This window comes from Grampus griseus (genome assembly GCF_964374135.1).
Source record: "Grampus griseus genome assembly, chromosome: 18".
Classification (NCBI taxonomy): domain Eukaryota; kingdom Metazoa; phylum Chordata; class Mammalia; order Artiodactyla; family Delphinidae; genus Grampus; species Grampus griseus.
The window spans coordinates 66246439-66268647 of record NC_139012.1 but is presented as its reverse complement, the minus strand read 5'-3'; the positions used below and the strand labels follow the sequence as shown (position 1 = coordinate 66268647).

The 22209-nt window shown below is 38.0% G+C and overlaps 1 protein-coding gene across 1 annotated transcript in view; it reads left to right on the top strand.

The window, feature by feature from the left end:
- Nucleotides 1-22209, top strand: part of FREM2 (FRAS1 related extracellular matrix 2) — a gene marked incomplete at both ends in the record, with an annotated part of 154436 nt that overhangs the window by 102384 nt on the left and 29843 nt on the right. Inside the window, 6 exons of the mRNA XM_082675778.1 lie at nt 12133-12282; nt 13969-14178; nt 15559-15756; nt 16534-16698; nt 17268-17450; nt 20623-20753. Of these exons, the coding sequence (XP_082531904.1) occupies nt 12133-12282; nt 13969-14178; nt 15559-15756; nt 16534-16698; nt 17268-17450; nt 20623-20753 (1037 nt within the window). The remainder of the gene's footprint in view (nt 1-12132; nt 12283-13968; nt 14179-15558; nt 15757-16533; nt 16699-17267; nt 17451-20622; nt 20754-22209) is intronic.

The following is a 22209-nucleotide window of genomic DNA, read 5'->3' as shown; positions in this document are numbered from 1 at the left end:
GGAGGCTGACACAACATGGTAAAGCAACCATACTCCAATAAAAATTTAAAAAAAAAGAAATCCAAGAACCAAAGAGGTTGACTTCCCCAATGTCAGGCATTTCAGAAGTGACTGAAAGGGGACTTGCACTCATGGCTTGTAGGACAGTTTCCTGTGTTTTTTCCCCATCACACTGCAAGAGGATGGAAGACTCCTGGGACCACTTTTCAGGTTCTAGCTAAGAAGCAATGGAGCAGAGTCGGCCACTGCTACTGAGTAATACTCACAAGGAAGAACAGGGAAGGAGGATTCTTACAAAAAAGGAGCACATCCCCTCAGCTTGAAGTGGAGCAGCTTTGGCTATTCATTCTGGAGTCCCTTCCTTTGCCGCCTGCAGGCATGTTTCAAGTGTCGCTTATTGAACAGTCTGTGGTCAAGGTTATTTATTTTTTGAGTGTCAACCACATGCTTTTATTCCTGAGACCTCACACAGGTTGTGTTTGACACCATGTTGGCCGTAATCTTTCTTCGTTCAGCTGCTGGGATTCCCACATAAATCACCCTGATGTCAAAGTCTCTGCAGACTCTGAAATTTTATGAAATTCACTTTAGTCTGCAGGAATAAAAATATACATGCATGCCTTCTGATGGGTGATTTGGGGAGCAGTAACAATTTTAAATGAATGGAGAATTTAAGAATAAGGTGGTATCTTAATTTTCTTTCCCTGTTCCTGTAATGATGGTGTGCTCTTGTTTTTTGGGTTTTTTTGTGTTTTTTTTTTATGGTACGCGGGCCTCTCACCCCTGCGGCCTCTCGCGCAGGCTCAGCAGCCATGGCTCACGGGCCCAGCCGCTCCGCGGCACGTGGGATCCTCCCGGACCGGGGCACGAACCCGTGTCCCCTGCATTGGCAGGCGGACTCTCAACCACTGCGCCACCAGGGAAGCCCTGCTCTTGTTTTTTTAATGAAGAAATTTACCTTCACAACTGAGGAATACTGATCTGTAACATATTCTAATTTTTCTCTTACATGGAATATTGTGTCTCTGTCTTTACAGACTCTCATTACACTTCTTTAAAGAAAAATATTCTAAAAATGCTCACTTTTCCATTTTTTAATCATTTTCAGAGAAAGTACTACATAATAAAAAAAGCACAGATTTTGCAGTCTTAGAAACTTACATTTGAATCCTGCTTCCACTATATATGAGCTGTGTGACCTTGAGATAATTATTTAATCTCTCTAAGTTTCAATTTCATTTTTGTAAACAGCAGATAAAAATAATGACGTTATAAGTCTGTGTTGGGAGCACGATAGGTAATATAACAAAGATTCTAGGGATTCTGATGTGACCTGCAGAGGCAGACACTCAGTAAAAGTAGCTATTACGTCATAATATTACTCTTGCACTAGCTTTAATAGTAACTGGTGTGTTTTCACAAGATGAGCTTTAGAGCCATAGTGATGATTACTTTGGATTAGAGACTGGAAGCGGTATCAGTCTTAGCTTATGTCTCCACACACTATTTTATGACCTCGTATGTCAGGCTCCACACTTCTCATTGGAGTTTATGGATGAACAGTAGTACTTGATTTCCACCTTTGGGGAGGTCTCTGTCTAATGAGGGAGATGAGTGAGTGAATGAGTCATGTGAATACAGCGTGAAAAGCGCCATGTGAAGTATGAGCTGCAGGACTTGCTTGACGGCTGTCAACTGGGAGGAGGTTAGATGTGAAAATCGAAAGGCACAAACCTTGCAGGACCTTGCAGAGTCTTAGATAATGATTTTTTGGAAAGTGCAATAACTTCTCGGTTCCCTAGAGAGGATTCTCATCCACACCACTGAGAAATACTGCAGCAAGCTGGTAAAGATGCCAGAATCTGTTAAGGGTAAAAAAAATGTTTTAAAGATTTTAACAAGAGAGAAGAGACTTTCCACTCTGTAATAAATGTTTTTCTTAAATCTACTGTTTTGAGGTTATGTTTAATGGAGGTGTGTTACGCAGATTAATTCTTGCTTAGTATTAATACTTTCATTACAAAAGTATTACATGAGAACCATAGAGAAGTACATAAACTAAATGGCAGTAGTCTTGTCTTATCTCCCTCTTCAGACCCACACCTCTCCCTTGAGGTCACTTAAGTACAACGTGTGGCTTTTCTGTACACACAATTACATGCACACATTTTCTTTTACTTTGATTAGAAGTAATTATTGTTATAGTGAAGAGGCAACGAGCACATATTCTAGAGGGAGGCAGTCTGACTTCCTTTCCACTTACTGGCTATTGATCTGGAACTCCTGGACTTCAGTTTCCTTATCTGTATAGTGGAGATGATAATAATACCTACCTCAAAAGGTTATGAGCACTTAGAACAATTCAGGCATACTGAAAATACTCAATTAATGTTTGTTATTCTACTTGATCTTTTTCTGCATAGTATTTTATGTTATAGTTATTTCACATAACAGTGTATGACACAAAAAGCTTTTTGTGTCATAAACCTACTGATTCTTTTTAATGGCTACATAGTATTCCACAGGGTGGCTGTAACGTATTTTAAAAAGTCCATATTGATGAGCTTTTAAGTTGTTTTCAGATCTTTTTCTATCCCACTCATGAGATAGTAAATATCTTTTTCACATATGCAAGATATCTCTTATTTGCTTAGTACTTATCATTACATTCAGTTTTAGATGCTACAAAGAATACTGTTTAGGAAATTGTAAATTGAATCCATTGAGTTGAGAAATCAGAGAGTTATAACCAGTTATCCTTCCTCTCCCTTGTTTATATGATGTGATATCATATAGGATAGAAATAAAAAAGAGTTTTAAAAACACTCTCCTAGAGATGGGTTCTCAGAAATATTTGTTGAATAAAGAATATTCAGGAAGCCTTCTTCAAATGCTACTGGATGGTGGAAAACTCTGATGACCTTAACATTTAAATTTTATTTTAAACTTGTATCGACCCTGAAAAAGACAAAATCAGAGTTTTGGAGTGAAACTAGATCGACAGTAGAATCTCTAATTACAGTATCTTTTTTTGGAGAAAGGCTCACCACGTATTCTCAGCTGAAATCTTGGGAAGATTCAGTCCTTAAGTTATAAGCATTTTAGACATGTCCTGACTTTTCTTTATTCTTTCTGAGAAAATTATAGTTGGCAAGGAAAAGCAATGTCAAAACATGCCTTTAAACTGACATATACTCAAACATATATTTGACCTTTTTTTTTCCAACAAGAATTTTGAAAGTGCTTTTTAGAGACTAAATATTAGGTCTTTCTTAAGAATGTGTGTTTACATATGTTTTGAAAGAAAAGTAGGGAAAGGCCCAGTCAAAATTATTTAAAACTAATTTTTTACAAGATGTTATTTATAGAAGGAAGTTAATCTAATTTTTTTTCTTCCTATTTACAAACGTAATAGATGCTACTTGGGGAAAAAATGTAAAGTATATAGCAAATTAGTGTGTGGAAGAAATGTGCAACAAGGGAGGCAGACTTCCCTCATGAGCCCATCTCTAAGAAATAACCAGTTAGCAACTTGATATATATTCTTTCTTATTTTTCTGTGCATCAATAATATGTGTATGAACAACACGGATTATTTTATACATACCATTCTATAACTATCATGTAAGAATTTTTTTTCTTTACAGAAATGTTCAAAAATTATACAGCGTCATGTGTGCTCTATCTAAAATTAACCAGTGTTCCATTTTTCTTAGTTGCCTCAGGTCCTTTAAAGGAATCAAACACTAGACATAAAACATAAATTTCCTTCTAGTACCATTCAACTACCATGGGCCTCCAAAGTAGCAATGATCGCAAACTGGATAAGTATCTATTTCAACTTGCTTTTTTTTTTTTTTTTAAATCAGCATCGTGTTTTCAAGATCTGGTTATTTTGATGAATTTAGATGAGTGTTATTATCCATTCCCCTGCTGCCCTACTGACATTGGGTTTTGTATGTATACATAGAGTTGCACTAAACATATTTGTAAATATTCCTGAATATACGTGTAGGGAACTTTTCTAGGGTGTATACCTAGAGATAGAATGGATGGGTCATGCTGGACGTACAAGTTCAATTCTAACAGATATTGCCAACTCTCTCCAAAGTGATTGAATCAATTGCCTTTCTACCAGCAGCATCTGAGAATGTCTGTTTCCACACATTGTTGAACTGTTTGGGTTTTGCTAATCTTATGAATATTAAATAATATCTCATTTTAAGATTATTTCCATATAACAGTGAAAGTTTTCTCTCCTGAGATTTGAATGTTTATATAATTTTTCAATTTTTCCATTTGCTGTTAAAATTTTTGTTGTAGATTTATAAAAGTTTTCATTTATTTTGGATACCAATCTTTTGTTTTGGGGGTCAGGGATACATACATGCTGTAGACAAAGGTTATGTTGCGATATTTTTTAATATTCCTACTACATTATTTTGCCTCATCTATCATTTTCTGAGCATTGTAAGACTTAAAAAACCCACTATAATCGTGGATTAATCAATATTTTCCTATAATCGTCAATTTTTGCTTTATATATTTCAATACAAATTCAAGAATGTCAGATAATCCTGGTTGGCCGTTGTTTTGTATTATGTGGAATTCCTCTGTATTAATGAATTTGCTTTAAATTGTATTTGGACTTTTGTTAATGTTACCACGCTGCCTTGCTTTTTTCCTGTTGGTTTAACATAGCCTTCTTACATCCTTATAGTTTTCATATTTTCCTCAAATTTTGTTTACAGCTACTTTTTTACGTCTGTTTGTTTTTTAATCCAGCCCATCTGTTTTAAATAAGGAAAGTTAAGCCGTTTGCCTTATTCTAGTGATGGCAATATACTTGGGCTTTTAATTTGGGGTTTCTGCATATGGATTTTTCCTCTATTTTTTTCCCTCCTTCACAGCTTCTTGTTATGCCAAGAAAGTTTTCCGTATCCTTTGTGATCTTTATTTTCTACTGGTTTCTGTCCTTTTGGTGGCAACTCATAATTTTCATGAAGATACTTTACTATCTGCCTAACAAAGTTTACTCTCTTGAAAAAGACAAGGACATGGAATAGTCTAGACACCCACTGAATTCATCTGTTTATAACTTCCTCTCTGTTGTCGCAAGTTTCAGTTTCAGCGTTAAGTTGAGAATATCAGTTACGATGATTGTTTATGCTTGCCATCAATAGTTGGATTTACCAGCATATTTTATCGATTGCTCAGCAAAGTGTCTTGCATCCAGTTGCTCCATTTGATTTTACTTTTCTTCTGTGCTTTTAGCACTTTCTCAGTGTGCATCTATAGGTAAGAAAACCTCTTCGTCTTTAATGGCTGAAAATATGTTTATTTTGCCCTCGCTCTTGAGTTCCGTTTTCCTTTGGTTTCTATGGCTCCAGTGTTGATTCGCAGCCTTTGTGCAGACAAGAGGCCAGCAGAACCATTCGCTTTGCGCTCCGCTCACCACTATGATGTCCTGTTGTTCTGTTACGTTCTTAGTTCACAGAGATGCTTATCTTGTTTTGAGCATAGCTCTCCCTTTCCTTATCAAGCGTAATAATGATAAAGGGAAAGTCTTCAAAGCTACCAAGAAGAAATGGCATGCTATCTTTCATTTTTAATCTATCATTGCTGCTGAGGAAGCCAAGTAGAGGGTGTGAAATCACAAAACTGTCTTTAACCAGATGTCAATGTCTTCACTAGATTTTCTACCTTAAAAAAAGGAAAGAAAAAAAATCAACTTCATAGCCTGGTCTTTCATTTTCTGAATGAACTGTAATTCAACCAGTCCCCTTCTGAGGGATTTTGGGCTTGTTTTCAGTTGTGCCTGAGTACAAATGAAGTACAACATACTTGTGTATGTATCTTTGTACACTTACGTTAGCATTTCTATATGATACACCTACATACATTGAATTCAGGGTAGAAATTATGTTCATTAAAATCTTGTGACAACCTTTTGTATTATGGTTGCCTTAGTTAAGGTTAGTTAGCTTCGTTAAGGGTACACACTTTATCTAGGCATGGATCCTAACCCACCATTTCCCTGATGTGTGACTTTGGGCAAATCTCTCAATCTCCCTAATCCTTAGTTTCCTTATCTGTGAAAAGAAGACTAATATAGTACGTACCTTATAGGGTGGCTGTAAGGATGAAGTAAGATACTGAAATCAAAACAATTAGTGTGGTATCTAACCAATACTTATTATTTGCTAAAGACACTGACATGAGCTAAAACAACCTGAAGGTTGCTGAGACCTGTAGAGGTTTTCAAAAGCACTGGTGAGATACACAGGTGGGGCTGGGAGTATATGGTAGATCTCTGTACCTTCTGCTCAGTTTTGCTCTGAAAACAATTCTGAACTGAAAACTACTCTAAAAAATATAGTCAGCTTAGAAAAAGAAAGAAAGGAAGAAAGGAGAGAAGGAGGGAAGGAAGAAAGGAAGGAAGAAAGGAAGAAAGAAAGAAAAAGAAAGGAAGAAAGAGAGAGAAAAAGAAAGAAAGAAAGGAAGGAAAGAAAGAAAAAGAAAAAGAGAAAACACTGGTGCCTGGGGGAACCCATTGGAAATTATGATTCGATAAATTGGAGGTGAGAACAAGCATCTGTATCTTTAAATCTCCTTGGCGGATTCTAATGCACATCCAACTTGGAAATGCCTGGAGGCAAAGTATTTAAAAAGTGAAAGTAAAAAAAAACCCTTCTCTTGGAGTTCATTGTGGTGGGCTCCCCTTGCCCCTGTGGACCTGCTCCAGATTCAAAGGTCAGCCTCAGCAGTCGTTTTACTGCAAAGACGAGCACTTCATCCTCCTTCTGAGGCTTTGTAACTCCCACTGCCTGATGCTAAGGACGGTTGTCTTCTAACTCAGCCACCACAAAGACGTATTTATTCATTTGCTCTGGCAAATCACTGATCCTATTTTACACGGTGTTCATGACCTCCGCAAACGTTAATTGAGCACCTACGGCCAGATATTGATTACACTAAGTGTTAGGAAAGCGTCAGTGAGTAAAGGAGGCTTAATTCCTCCCCTTAGAGAGCTCAGAGACAGTGAGGGATACAAGCCTGAGGTGACTGGGGAGGGGGCGGGGTTGACGAGGGAAGACAGGCTGCTCCCCAGCACAAGTGACTTCTACTGAAACCCGAATTCCCTGGTGTCCAGTGGTTTAGGACTCCGTGCTTCCATTGCAGGGAGTCTGGGTTCCATCCCTGGTCAGGGAACTAAGATCCCACAAGCCGCGTGGTGCGTCTAAAAAATAAAAATAAAAAAAATCTGAAACCGGAGTTATCCTGTGAGGAGGGAAGGGTGTTCAAAGCAATGGCAGTGGTATAGCAAAGACTGGGAGTGCCACATTTAAGACGTTCAACACACTGGATTTTGGGGTAGAAAAGAGGCTAAAATGAGATTTAAAAGGCAAACTGAGACCAAATGTTTAGTGTTTTACAAACCAGTGTTTTTAACCAATGTTAAAAAGTCTGTTAGCGGCCCTAAGAGCGTTGAAACTTTGAAAGGCTTTCAGCAAAGGGATTGCCATGATGAGATTTGCTTTGGGGGATGGCCTCTGGTTAAGAGCCTAGCTAAGTTGCTGTTGGGAGAGTTCAATGTCAGGTGACGCTGGCTGCATCTAAGGTAGTGGCAGTGACAGAGAGAGAAGCCAGGGGGTGGGCAGTGGTGGTGACTCTGCTGCCTCTGTTTGAGTTTACCTTGAGGTGCCGACGGCATGGCGTTGTGTAGGCAGCCAGTTATCAAGGTCCAAAACTCAGAAGAGAGATCTGAATTGGAAATCATTTAGGGAGGTTCCTTTGTATTATTTTCAGCCCTGAACCAAAAGATGGCGTAGAAGTTTTTTGGTTTTTTTTTTTTTTTCAATTCTAAGCAAACATCTTAGAGCTGCAAAGCCTACTTGACCAATGTTCCAGGTACACGTGAGTAAATAAGATTTGGCTCCAGATAGCAGTTACTACTGGCACCTCTTCCTTTCATCTCATGAGACACAAAGTAATTGTAAACATCAATCTAGACACCACAGACTGAGCAAAGGAAAAAAGTTCACTTTTTCCCTGTGGGGAAAAACTTAAATGATTTTCCCTTTGTCTTCATTGCAGGTGTGTGTGTTGTACGCCAAGCCTCCTCGTCAACTATGTTTGCAAGAAATAGACATGATCCTATCTGTGTTGTTTGTATTGAAAGTATTCCCAACCTTGAAAAGCATATTAATGTTTAATGAACTAAAACAGACTCTTCTGTAGGCAATGCCTTGATCTGTGCCCTTTCTTTAAAAGTGTTAACACCACAAAGGATACAGAGAGTAGAGTTTGACTTCCCTTGAGAATTTCACACTATATCACGTGGCCAATTTAAAAACCTCCCTTGTGCTTCCCTCACACTGTTTGTATATAACTTATCTTTTCTCCGCTGGGGGAATAAACGTGCATTCTGCCGTGTCACCTGTGGTTGGTGGAGTGGTGACGAATGACTGTTTTAAAATGGTGTTTTGTGGGTGTGGGCTACATGACTTTATTTGATATTTTCTCATTCCAGGTAGTAATACCAGCCACTGACTGTTTTCTCTATTAAGATTGTGAACTTACAAGGCACGGTGTGTATTTAAGATCTGATTACACAATTAAATAGTTTTTTTTCTTTCTGATCTACTTGAAGTTGTGATATGGATATTTACAAAACTAATAGACAAAGGTCTACAGTTTACTTAACTTTTAAGAGAAACCAAGCTTCTAGATAAAAACCAGAGAGGTGAGTTAAAATCTTATTCATAAATAATGATAATTTGCAAGAACAAGCAATTCTTCTGAATTTCGCATAGGTATCCTTTAACTGTTGACAGTTTCATCCATTTATCTCTCTCTTCCTTTCACTAGTTTATTACTTCCACATTAAAATGGTCAAGGAAATTCTTGCCAGTTATCTTGAGCAATTATCTATAACTCAAGTCACTGCTTGAAGGATTTTTAAGTCGTTCACATTCCATAAGATTCTGTACAAATGGTAATAATTATAAATAATATTTAAGTTTTAGAGACTTATGACAAGGTATTGAGAAGTTGAAATAACAATAATGATGATTCTTTGCAGTTCTCATTCAACCACACTGAAAAGATACAGAGGTGCTAATGCCACCATTTCTTTTTATTCATGATGTAAGAAACTAGGCAGTTAATGAGAATGAATAAAAACTATTAAAACGTGTTTTAATTTCATCAGAGTCACTTTATACTTTAATTGCAGTGACTGCAATTGATTAGTAGACTAATTTTCCAGTGATCATGAATAGAGCACAGAGAGGGAGAGAAAGTACATAACTAACTTAAATCTACAGATAGGCAAAAAAAATCAATCTTAAGGAGAAAAATATCTTTCCTAATGCGTTCTATTAGCTGCAGTGGTGAAATTGAGAGGTTTAGGATTAAAACCCTTTTTCCATTCCTCCTCTTTCTTTCTGCTGGAGGTAACCACACACTATACAATGGCGATACGATACATTGTTTGCATCATTCACATAAATCTTATTATTTATTGCATTGTCACATGTGCTGTGACCTCCCACCTCTGTCTCTCTCCCTTCCTCTCTCTCTCTCTCACACACACACGCATAAAGCACATATGTCAGACACATAATAAATGTTCTACACGTGGTAACTATTATCATTACTCTTCACTCTTAATGACAACTTGGATAAAAAAATTTCAGAGTACTATTGAATACATAGAACTCTTTTTTTCCTTATATGAACTGCACATTATGCTATAACATCAAAACACTTGATCTGCAGTTGACGGAGTGAGTCTGAACACACACTTGCAGAACAAAATTTGGTCTCTGCGTAGCCCATTTGGTGATCCATGGTCGTATTCACTCACGTGATTTTAGTCTGTTCCACCTCTAGTATGTATCTGGGAGGAGCAGAGAGACGGGAATACGGGAGGGGTCTCCCTCACTGCATTTCACAGATATCTTCCATAACTCAAATCTAATCTGTACAATGATGCGGTTTGCCAGGAATGTGAAGAGGCTTAGATCACTCACTAGATGCAGATGATCAGGCCTCTGCAATAATCGCAAAAGCCTTTTAAAAGACACACAGATGTGCTTGGTGTGGTCGTCTGGTCACAATAAGCATTTTCAGGGTTCGTCTTCACCTTTGCCCCCTGCTCAGCGTGAGAAATGTAAGGAATTTATTGGCTTGTATTTGAGGTCCACCTTGGCTGGGGTGAATAAGATAATCCCTTCATCTGTGTACATCCACTCACAGGCCCTAGCACTGTCCAGGCTGAAGGGATGAGAAGGTGAAAGTAAGCTGTGGGCAGATTTATCACCCCGTGAACCAAAATATGCAGCAAAATCTCCAAGGTTGCTTTTGTATTATTCAAGAGTTCAGGGAGCTCTGTGCTTTTTATCATGCTCGCATATGAAGAAACAAAGAAAACACAACTTTCCAGTTTCAATAAAGATCATTTATTGGGGGGAAGGAAAATAAAGAATCCTTACTTGAGCAGTGCACAGAATGGGTTTCCTGTGGTTGTGAGCCATCATTGTAGGGTTTTGTTTCATTTTTGTGTTTGGTAATTCAATTAAATGCTCTGAAATGTGACAGTCGTCTCTTGAATGACCTTGTGTTTTAGGGAACATTGATGTGAGTTGCATGAACTTTTAGACTTAGATCTCTGGAGTCCTGTAAAAACCACACACAGATGACTAAAATGTCTCAAGTCAAAGGACTATCTGCCTTATCACATGAATATACTCAATTAATTTATCTTTGTTGATAAGCTCACAATAGGGAAAGTATACACTCCATTTACTATTTCTGCAATTTCCCACAAGCCTATAAATATTTCAAAATAAGTTTTGGGGATTTTTTTTAAAAGCTCACAGATTGTCTCCCAGGTTTCTTCATTAGTCAGCTAACTGCTATCCCTCAGACTCTGGCAGCTGTCTCACGAGGTAAACTGCTGGTCACGGGTAGAATCAGACAGGGAATGATGGTTAGATCAATTCATCGCCAATACTGGAGAAAAATACAAAGTCTCCAAAGTGTGTGTCCTGTTTTAATGGCCTAAGTGACATGATTTTCATACACGTTTAAAACAAATGTAAGGGCTTCCCTGGTGGTACAGCGGTTGAGAGTCCGCCTGCCGATGCAGGGGACACGGGTTCGTGCCCCGGTCCGGGAAGATCCCACATGCCGCGGAGCGGCTGGGCCCGTGAGCCATGGCCGCTGAGCCTGCGCGTCCGGAGCCTGTGCTCCGCAGCGAGAGAGGCCACAACAGTGAGAGGCCTGCGTACCGGAAAAAAAAAAAAAAATGTAAGCCCCTTGGTATGAGATTATTTCTCTAGTGGAACCTCAGTATAGAGTACCCCCAAAACCCTATAGGTAACCTACTATCATGTCCTAAAGTCTTCAGGACTCATAATCATATATATTCTAGTTATGCCAATCGTATGTAGTCTAGTTATGCCAATAGGGGCTAACTCTCTAGGGGTTATAAGAGGCCCAAAGACAGTGGACTGATGGACTAGAAGATGTCGTTATGCAAATAGTCTCCAGAGTGATGACGCGGTAGGAGACAGGAAAGTGAGCCGTCCGGCCAAATTCATAAAATTTCAGCTTTATGTGTTTTGTTTCATTTTGCAGCTACTTTACCAGCTAAACTTTTAGGAAGTACATTTAGAAGCCATTTATAACCCCACATACAGGGGACAAAGTAACTCATGTGCCTCAAGATAAGGATGCTCCATCAGAGGGAATTCCCTGGTGGTCCCCTCGGTGCTTCCACTGCCGTGGCGGGGGTTCAGTCCCTGTTCAGGGAACTAAGATACCACAAGCCGTGCAGCGCCGCCAAAACAAAACACAGCAAAACAACAACAACAAAAATAAGCAATAAAAAAAAGTTCCATTAGACACTTTACCATATGTATTTTTGTTTTTCAACAGAGGCATTTTGATCTGAAAACTGTGTAAGTCTAGAGATTAAAGAGATGTTATCTTGCTAAAAGGAAAAAAAAATGATGGTATAAGGAAGTCGATAAGATGAAGCGAACTGTTCTTTGGAATTTCATCGTACAGTTTGATGTGGAAAAGTAAACGTAACAGAAATGGTTTCTGTTTCCTTCTTAACAGAACCCATCCTCTACTTTGGTGACGTCGAGTACCCTGTGGACGAGAGCATAGGCTCTGTGGACGTGCGGGTGTGGAGAGCCGGCACTGACCTGTCCCAGGCTTCTAGCGTCACCGTGAGGTCTCAGAAGACAGACCCTCCCTCTGCTGATGGTGAGCAGTTTCCTACAGCAACTCTTTTGAGTATTCTACAATTTTCCACTTGCCACGATGAAGTACCTTAAAGCCCAAATACTTCACTTCTGTTTAAGCAGTCTGGTTGAATGTAATTTTTTCTGAAATTATTACTGTATAGTTGGCAAATCTAGGCTCTATTTACTATTGTGAGAAAATACATCTAGAGGACCACAAATCAAAAGCTGAGTTATAAACATATAAGTCAAAGACTCTACATTTGAATGCCTTTATTTGCATGAATTGGTTCTCTATACTTGGGAAATCTACCATCGTTGAATATTATGACATCATATGCACAACTAGAATAATTGTGAAGGCCACCCTCAGAGAAATCTAGTGGCATTTAAGTATCATGCAGGTATGTATCTCTAGCTTGGCTCCTTCCTCATTTTAAACAAACGTCCCCATAAATACTTGGGACCCAAAGACTTTTCCTACACTTCATTATACAATCTGTCCTAGCCGACACATGCTTGCCTTTTATTCTGGAATCTACATCTGCTAAAAGTTTATCTTAAAGCTGGGACAAGCATAAGATAAGAAATTTCCTTTTTTGTTCCATCTAAATGACCAGCAGTACAAACTATCTCTTACACATGCCCACACGCATACATCGTGCACACATCACACATTCATCACGCATACCATTCATCCCATTTTATGTCACCCTTAAGTTTTCACTTTTTAAATGTTGTAGAACCAGCATAGTGTTTTGCATGTAGCCGGTGTCCAATAAACATTTGTTTAGCCAAATCAGTCATTTCTTTACAGAAAATTCAAATCAAAGAAAGAGATGAGAATAAAGGTAAAGAAGAAGAGGAAAAGAAAAACACGGAAAGAACCACAGTGAGATTCAGATACAGAGACTTTTAAAAATGAATTAAAGACACATACTCAAATATAGTTCCATATTCAGAGGTAAACAGATACAAAAGGAGAGTTAGAAGAGCAGAAGTTATGAAAACAAGGAAGAAATAATACTGAACACTCTCCCCTATTCTCAGTCTTTATGGATGTAGTGCCTAAAGATTAAGAGAAAGTTTTGTTTTTTTAACTACTTTAGAACATAAATGGAGATGTCAACACTAGTATGCGCCCCACAGTCTGAAAAATAATAAGCCAAAAACCAAATATGTCTCTGGGGCAGGTGTGGGTGAAGCATGTCAGACAAAAGCTTGTATCTGAAATGTGTTGTTTTAACCAGCAGGCAGTCACACACCTAAAGTTCTGTAGTAGCTTCTGAAAATAGATTTGGATATTTAACTAATAATAACAAAATTTCAATATTTATATTTCATATATAATTTATGATAATCAAATGATTGATATGCTGGTTATTTTTAGACCTGATTTTTACTAGTTCTATTTGAGAATTCCAAAATAGATGGAAGAAAGCTATAAGAAAGCTAAAATACCTAAAGGTAAAATAACTTGTTAGACATAGATAAGACAAAGTTCAGAACCTGATCCTTGATCTACCATCTCAATAACCAAAAGGTTAGATACTAATCTTTTGCATTTCGTTAAATGTATTTTCTGTAACGGTATGCTAGTCTATATATTTTAAAAAGGATTATAAATATATCTTCACAGTTTGCTTCTCATAATTTTGTTTAAATTGAGTTAGTCCCCAACTGAAAAATTCTTCTGTTACTGTCATAGCTGGAACAGACTATGTGGGAATCAGTCGTAATTTAGATTTTGCACCTGGAGTCAACATGCAGACTGTTCGTGTTATCATTCTGGATGATCTTGGACAGCCGGTGCTGGAGGGAATTGAGAAATTTGAACTTGTGCTTCGAATGCCTATGAATGCTGCCCTTGGTGATCCCAGCAAAGCAACGGTGGCCATAAATGATTCTGTCTCAGATTGTGAGTGTTTATTAATTTATGATGATAAGTAAAACGATAAGGTAGACTTTATATAAATGTTAAGTAAAATGATAAACTAGGGTTTATATACCCGTATTAGTTTGCTAGGGCTGCCATAACAAAGTACTACAGACTCAGAAATTTCTTGTCTGACAGTTCTGGAGGCTAGGAGTCCAAGATCAAGGTATCAGCAGGGTTACTTCCTTCTAAGGGATGCAACAGAAGAATCTGTTCCAGCCCTCCCTCTTGTCTTGTAGATGGCAATCTTTTCCCCTGTGTGTCATTATATCAGCTTCTATGTGTGTCTCTGTGTCCAAATTTCCCTTTTATATAAGGACACCAGTCATATTGAATTAGGGCCCACCCTAATGACCTCATTTTTACTTGATTAGTTCTGTAAAGACCCTATCTCCACATAAGGTCATATTCCGAGGTACTGGGTGTTAGGACTTCAACCTGGGAATTAGGGGACACAGTTCAACCCATAATAATACCTTAGCTGACCAAGTCTTACTTTCTCATCCTGATTATTTTGATAGAATTAAACAGCTTCAGAAGAAAACTTTCAGTCTTCCTCGCAAATTTAAAAAAATGAGATTGCTATCAATATCTTGATTGTGTGTCAAGAACTCCCCCCCACAGATGGGTGGAAACGCATGGGGTTGCACAAACCCTTGAGTATTAATGGTCTTTTTCGATTTCTCAACACAAGACACTTTCTGTTATCTCCTTACTCCCAGACTCCTGAAATTCCCCTAATGATGTGCCAAAGACACTGTTCTGAAGCAGTAAGCTTCTGGACACATGGCAGGTCTCTCTGACACGTCATCACAAGAAAATTCTGAATAATCTTCTACCACGATGATCCTGACATTGCTTGGAGGAGTCTAACCTATTGTCAATGAGGCCTATAGTTAATTGACCTAGTATAGGTGTCACTTTCTATTATGTAATATATATAATATTATAGCCATTGTCAACTTTTCCAACACGGTCCAGGTAAACTGTGCATGTGATTATGTGCACAATATTTAATATTATTCATATCAAGAAATTCTGAAAAGCTCATGGGAAAGCAACATATATAGATACAGACATCTTAAAATCTCTGGTTTTATCTACTTTCTCACATTTCATTGCATCTTCCTACTCCACAAAATAGGCAGAGCAAAATTACAAGGATAAGGAAATCAAAATACTGAGTTAAGTGATTTGCTCAAGGCCAAAACACTGGCAAGTGACTGAGTGGAGAGTTGGTTCCAGTTCTTCTCATTTCTGTTCCATTATTCTTCCCACGAAACCATGTTTCCTGAAATGGCGTTTTCCTTACATTTCTATTCACTTTGATTCATATGTTTATTTTCCTGTATTTTTTTGCAGTGCCTAAGATGCAATTCAAAGAGCGAGTATATACTGGCAATGAAAATGATGGGCAGGTAGTTGCTGTGATCCACAGGAGTGGAGATATCCAGTACAGGTCTTCCGTGAGATGCTATACGCGACAGGGGTCTGCACAGGTGATGATGGACTTTGAAGAACGCCCAAACACTGATATCTCCACCATCACCTTCCTCCCTGGTACTTTTTGGCTTGAAATTTTTATTTGGAATTCGCAGAAGCCACGTTTTGGGTGTGAAATATCTATCAAGGAAATACAGGTTCTGGATTTCAGCAAGCTTATGACATGGTTTAATGTGCACTAAATGATAACAAAGGGAGGTAGATTAACAGGGTGAATGAATGTTCCTTTGGTTTCCGTATCAACTTATTGATTAGTTTCTAGTGCTGTGCTATATTGTTTATTCAAACTTTATGCAGCAGATAATGTCATATCAAATGTGTAGATTTCACAGTACTGGGAAAGACTTAATGTTCAAATGACAGAAATGAAAGGAAATAGATGTCACATTTTTAGTATGTATCCAATGTCATAAAATATTTGACCACTTTGATCCAATAATTGTACAAGATACATGTGCTGTGGTCAAATTAACAATGACCAACCAGTACAAAGTTGCTAAATTTGCCTCCTGATCATAATGTTAGAAATTTGTAAATAAAATTGGCATTTCCTCTTTTCCCCTTGTTTTCAGACATAAGTGACAGAACTTAAGACAGGCATTAAAGAACTCCCTGTACAAGTAGGGCCTGTCATTGCATATGTTCAAACCTCATCATTCATTCAGCAAATATTAATCAAAGGCTTATTACATGCCAGACACTGTTCCTTGCGCTGTCGATACAGCAGGGAAAAAAGCAACATCCCTGCCCTCGTGGGGCTTACCTCCTGGTTGCAGATGCTTCCCTTATGGCCTACGGGATGTGACTGCCCTGCTGTCGTTATTATTGTTCCAGGTGAGACTGAAAAGCCTTGTATCCTTGAGCTGATGGATGACGTACTATACGAAGAGGTAGAGGAGCTCCGTCTGGTTCTTGGCACTCCACAAAGCAACTCCCCTTTTGGAGCTGTGGTTGGTGAACAAAATGAAACTCTGATAAGGATCAGAGATGATGCTGATAGTAAGAAGCTGTTTCTTGTGTTCAACTGTAAATTAGGAACTGAAATCCATCTGTATTAAAGTTTTAGGTGGCTCAGAAAATAACCCCCTCTTTCTGACTTGGCTTTTAAAGTAATTGAGAAATAGGAAAAAGACTAAGATAAGTGGAGAACGAAATAAACCATTTAAACTGAAAATTATGTTGAAGAATATGGTTGATACCTAAATGCTAAACCCCAGGCATTCAGACCTCCCTACTCCTCACACACCCTTGGGTGCAGGTCGTCCTGGGTCAACAATTTCCTCCTTCCCTTCCCTTAGTCAGTGGCCCACTCGTGTAAAATTTTTGGCGCATAGACACAGCCCACAGCACGTGATTTCTGGGGGCTGGTTAATTGCTAAGGAAGGAGCTGGGCCATGCATGCTCAGTTTCTCATGACACACCAGTGATACTGAGTGAGGGGACAGAGGGAAGGCAAGAGAATAATATAATTAAGCTCCTCCCACATGGGAAACAGAAAAACCATTAGAAGTGGAGAAAAAAAGCATTCCCTTTACAATTTAATTTGTCTGTGTCTCCCACTGTTTTAGAGACAATTATTAAATTTGGAGAAACCAAATTTAGCGTCAGTGAACCCAAAGAACCAGGACAGTCGGTGGTTATAAAAATTCCAGTGATTCGCCAAGGAGACACTTCAAAGGTTTCCGTTGTGAGGGTTCACACCAAGGACGGTTCAGCCACGTCTGGAAAGGACTATCACCCTGTGTCGGAAGGTATGGGGGCTCCTAGGGCCCGTGTCCAGATGGGTTGTGCTCACACTGTGTTAGTGCTGGTACCCTTGAGAAAATGGAAGAGAGATATCCATCCAACTGAAATACAAATACATGTACTCCTTTAAATTAATCTCCTTCAGGAAAACAAAGTCAATGGAATTTATTTCCAGAGTTTCCCTTTTTGACTGCTGGGTACCTGTGTTAGGGAAATTTTGAGTTAGTGTGCTAGATGATCTTCTGTTTTGAGTCTACAGTCCTTTCATTTTCAGTGGGTTTTACCTGCGTTATGGCAATCCGATATTAAATAACAATTTTCCTGAATATCCTATTGCATTGAAAATGTGCATGATAGCCAAGAAGATAGTCATAGAACAACAACAATGCAAAACTTCAAGCTAGAAAGTTTAATGTTAATGGAGGACAGTAAAAGGGGGACAGATTACCAACCACAGGGCCCATGAATTCTCTGGGCCTTAGGAACTCATAATGAATACATTTCATCCATCCCTCTCCTTCTTCAAACTTTCGGATCATTTCACCCATTACTTTTATGAGTATAAAACAAGTCAGTTCTTCTCTCTCCCTGTGGGTTGTTTAGTGGCAAAATAGAGACTGCCAGCAGTTTTTGATGATCATAGACTACAGGCGTTCATCTTGATCTGCTCAGTTGAGAACAAAGTTTAGGAAGTGACAGAATCAGTAATAGAATTAATGAAACAGTTGGAAAAACTAGCATCTTCTACAAAGGAACACTTATTTTCTTTGCACATATGGTAAAAGTTTGATGAACTATAGAGCTTCAAAGTTATCCTCATATTATTTTCTACGTAAAGAATGATAATACATTGGAAATATATGCATAAAACCCAAAAAGAGAGGAAAAAACTGATCAGCTGCTAAATTATAAAATCTAAAATAACTATTTCTAAAATGAGCATGTTTTACATGAAGGAAACACCTTCTAAATGTGGATGACATGATCTTTAACAGAAGATGCTTTTCTTATAAAGAAAATTCTTTTTGCTAAGACAGAAACAAAATTACATGTATATAGTAAATTGACAAATGAAATCAGAGAAAACTTAAATAACAGTAAATCAACCTGTGTCTCTTTTATCCTATAAATGTCAACATGTGTTTATTAAAAAAATTTAATAATCTTTCCTGAAATATATTTTAATTTCTCCTTTTATGGTCCAAATTGAGGTAAACAAAAAATTAAATATAGAATAAACATTGAAATATTTTTGGTTAATATTTAACCCAAATATTTTTGGGTTAAAAATGTCTAGGGGCTTCCCTGGTGGTGCAGGAGTTAAGAATCCGCCTGCCAATGCAAGGGACATGGGTTCGAACCCTGGTCCAGGAAGATCCCATGTGCTGCCGAGCAACTAAGCCCGTGCGCCACAACTACTGAGTCTGCACTCTAGAGCCTGCGAGCCACAACTACTGAGCCCGTGCACCTAGAGCCCATGCTCTGCAACAAGAGAAGCCACCGTTCACCACAACTAGAGAAAGCCCGCCCGCAGCAAAGAAGACCCAACACAGCCAAAAAATAAATAAATAAATTTATTTTAAAAAAAAAAGTCTAAAGTGGCTGAGGAAACAACTATCACCTAGCATGTATACTGTAAGAAAACAATTAATTTAAGCATTTAAAATAAACACTTAAGTTTTCAACTTCTCAGAAACTAGGTTTATATAATTCAGAGGGTTACAAAACTCAAATGTTTACAAGGCCAAGACAAGCAATGAAAATGAGGGAAGCAAGGAAAGTGTGAGGGAAAGATGGAGTGATGGAAATGTTCTTCAACCAGAAAGTCCATTCCGTGCTGAGAAAGACCTGTACTGTCATAGCCAGATGACTGTTGCCAGGCAGAAAAGTACAAAAGATCTAAAACACCTGTATTTTTCTATGAAATCCCCAGATGTTGAAGGGTTAGAAAATAAATTTTCATTGCACCTTCACACAGGTCAAATCAAACAAATTGGTGACCCAGAAGTGATCAGCTATTTTCATCCTCTGGAACGAGGACTGTACACCCTCTTGGGGCATGAGAAATCTAAGGCTAATGGTATCAAAGAACTGGCTAAGGCCAGTGTGGAAAATGGCTGTACCCAGAAACAGAACTAATTTTAAAGATGAGTCTGGCTTACAAACACAATTTTAAAGAAGAAGATCCTTTTCATAATTGATGGAAGTAGGAAAAGAAAAATACATTGGAGACACATTTTCTTCTGCCACATTTTAAAGGATTTCTTAATTTAGAATTATAATGATTGAATACCGCCGTTACATGAGAAAGCAGCGTCTGTTATCGTCTCTGATTGGAATGATTATGCATTATATTCTTTATTTTCTCCTCTGAACAGTTTTTCACAAGGCATTGTAAAACCAACAAAATTGTTTATTCAAGTTTGGTCAGCTGCTTATTCTTGAGTTCAATAAAATCAATTAATTTTTTAACATTTTAAGAATCTCAGAATGAATGGTTAAAAAAGGATTACCATTATTGGGTTTATTTTTCATGACAATGAAGGAATTATTTTTAGTGAGGAGCGACAGGGTGAGAGAAAAAAACACCATTAACATTTTTCTTTAAAAAAATTGCTGAATTTCCAAGATTAACGTCAACAACCGAAAGAAGTCTTTTAAAAATATAATTTGACATGATATTAAAAATTTCAACAATTTTATGTCCAGCTTTTCTAGATATATACATAATGAAAATACTATTCACACTCAATAATGCCTGTGATCATATATTTGACTTATGTCCTGTTGGTTTAGAAATTCTGGGAAATGAGAGGTGAGTTTGTCTGATTGTGCCGATATCAAAGTTGTTGATTGTCTATTCCATAACTCTGCATTTTTTCAAACTGTGGGTCAAAAAATCAATTTAGTAGCTTATGATTATAATTTTCTTCTGGATAAAATGGAATAGAATAGAAAATATTAGAGTGCAATGCATATTGTAAGAATAGGTGATGTTTTTAAAACTTTTTATTCCATTTTATCCACACTCACATGTGCACACAAACATATACACGTAAGTATACTGGGCCACAATATGAAATATATTTCTCATTGTGGATCACTGTCAAAGAAGCTTAAGAAAAACTTCACATATTCCTATGTAAAAGATTTAAACCTGTGATTTTGCATTTGTAGAAATTGAGTTTAAGGAGGGAGAAATCCAGCACATTGTTGAAATTGAAGTAATATTCGATGGGGTAAGAGAGATGAGAGAGGCCTTCACTGTCCACCTAAAACCCGATGAAAATATGATAGCAGAGACGCAGGTAAGTAATTTATGGATATAAATTTGTGGCCAGTATTTTATCATGGAAAATGCATGTAAGCATCACATAGTGTACAGTTAAGTAATCAACTTTATACAACCCTTGTATAAAGACAATGCCCATAATCTTTTTTCCCCTACTAAATAAATTTTGTTTCCATTCGAAAACAAGAATCAAGTAAGTCCTGGGGCTTCCCTGGTGGCACAATGGTTGAGAGTCCGCCTGCCGATGCAGGGGACGCGGGTTCGTGCCCCGGTCCGGGAAGATCCCACATGCCGTGGAGCGGCTGGGCCCGTGAGCCATGGCCGCTGAGCCTGCGCGTCTGGAGTCTGTGCTCTGCAACGGGAGAGGCCACGGCAGTGAGAGGCCCGCGTACCGCAAAAAAAAAAAAAAAAAAAGTCCTAAATTCCCTGGCGGTCCAATGGTCAGGACTCCATGCTTTCACTGCCGAGGGCATGCGTTCGATCCCTGGTCAAGGAACTAAGATCCTGCAAGACCCATGGTGCAGCCAAAATAAAAAATTCCTGTCTCTTTCTTGAAAAATCATGTTTGTAGAAACTCAAGGACTAGAGCCTCCGAGTCCCACATCAGCCCAGTTACCCTTCCTATTTTAGTCAGTAACGACTGAATCTGGGGTTAACCTCCAGAGAGAAAACATAGTCTCAGCACAAAGATGAGGCTATTAATTTAGTGCCACAACTCATAAAAACACACATTTCAACCCACAAAACAGTTTGCTAACCCTCAAAATTCCCACCTGCTCATCGTAACTTTATTAAATTGATGTCCAGAGCCTCAGTGACCCAAATGTTACTGTCCTAGCACTTCTTTCCTGTGTTTATTTAATTTATATTATTTCATCAACCAGATATTCTTCAAGATAAATGTAATTTCCGTAGAATTTTGAGCTTTAAGCCTAATTTTTAAAGCTAAGTGATTTAACGAACAGACCAATGTTTACAGTATCTGTGCTTACATTTACTCGATTTCTTTTATTATTTGTTTCACTATTAGCATGAGATCAAATTGGGGAGACTGTTTTTTCCCTTAAGTACAGGTATTTTTAATATTTTATAATTTTTACTACTTGATGGTATTTACAGTGCCTTGGGTTTTTTTTTTAAGTCATATTTAAAATGCAAGAAGTAGGGGCAGAAAATCTTTTTCAAATATATTTTTGTAAGTCTTGATCACATAAGAAGTGAGTCTTTAGTTTTTATGGAGCATCATATTAAACTCTTTTGAGTAAGAGGAACAGAGATTCACTCAAATCACTTCAAGTGATCAAAGCCCCTTTTAAGAAGACACACGTAAATATAGGCTTGGAAACTGCAATGTATCGTTGGATATTGAAAGATGATTCGGGAGCAAAAGGCAAATGTGTCAGTGGGGTTTCCTTGTCATTCTACCGCCAGTAGATGTTCACAGGTTCCTCTTCGGTCTGTGACTCAGCTTC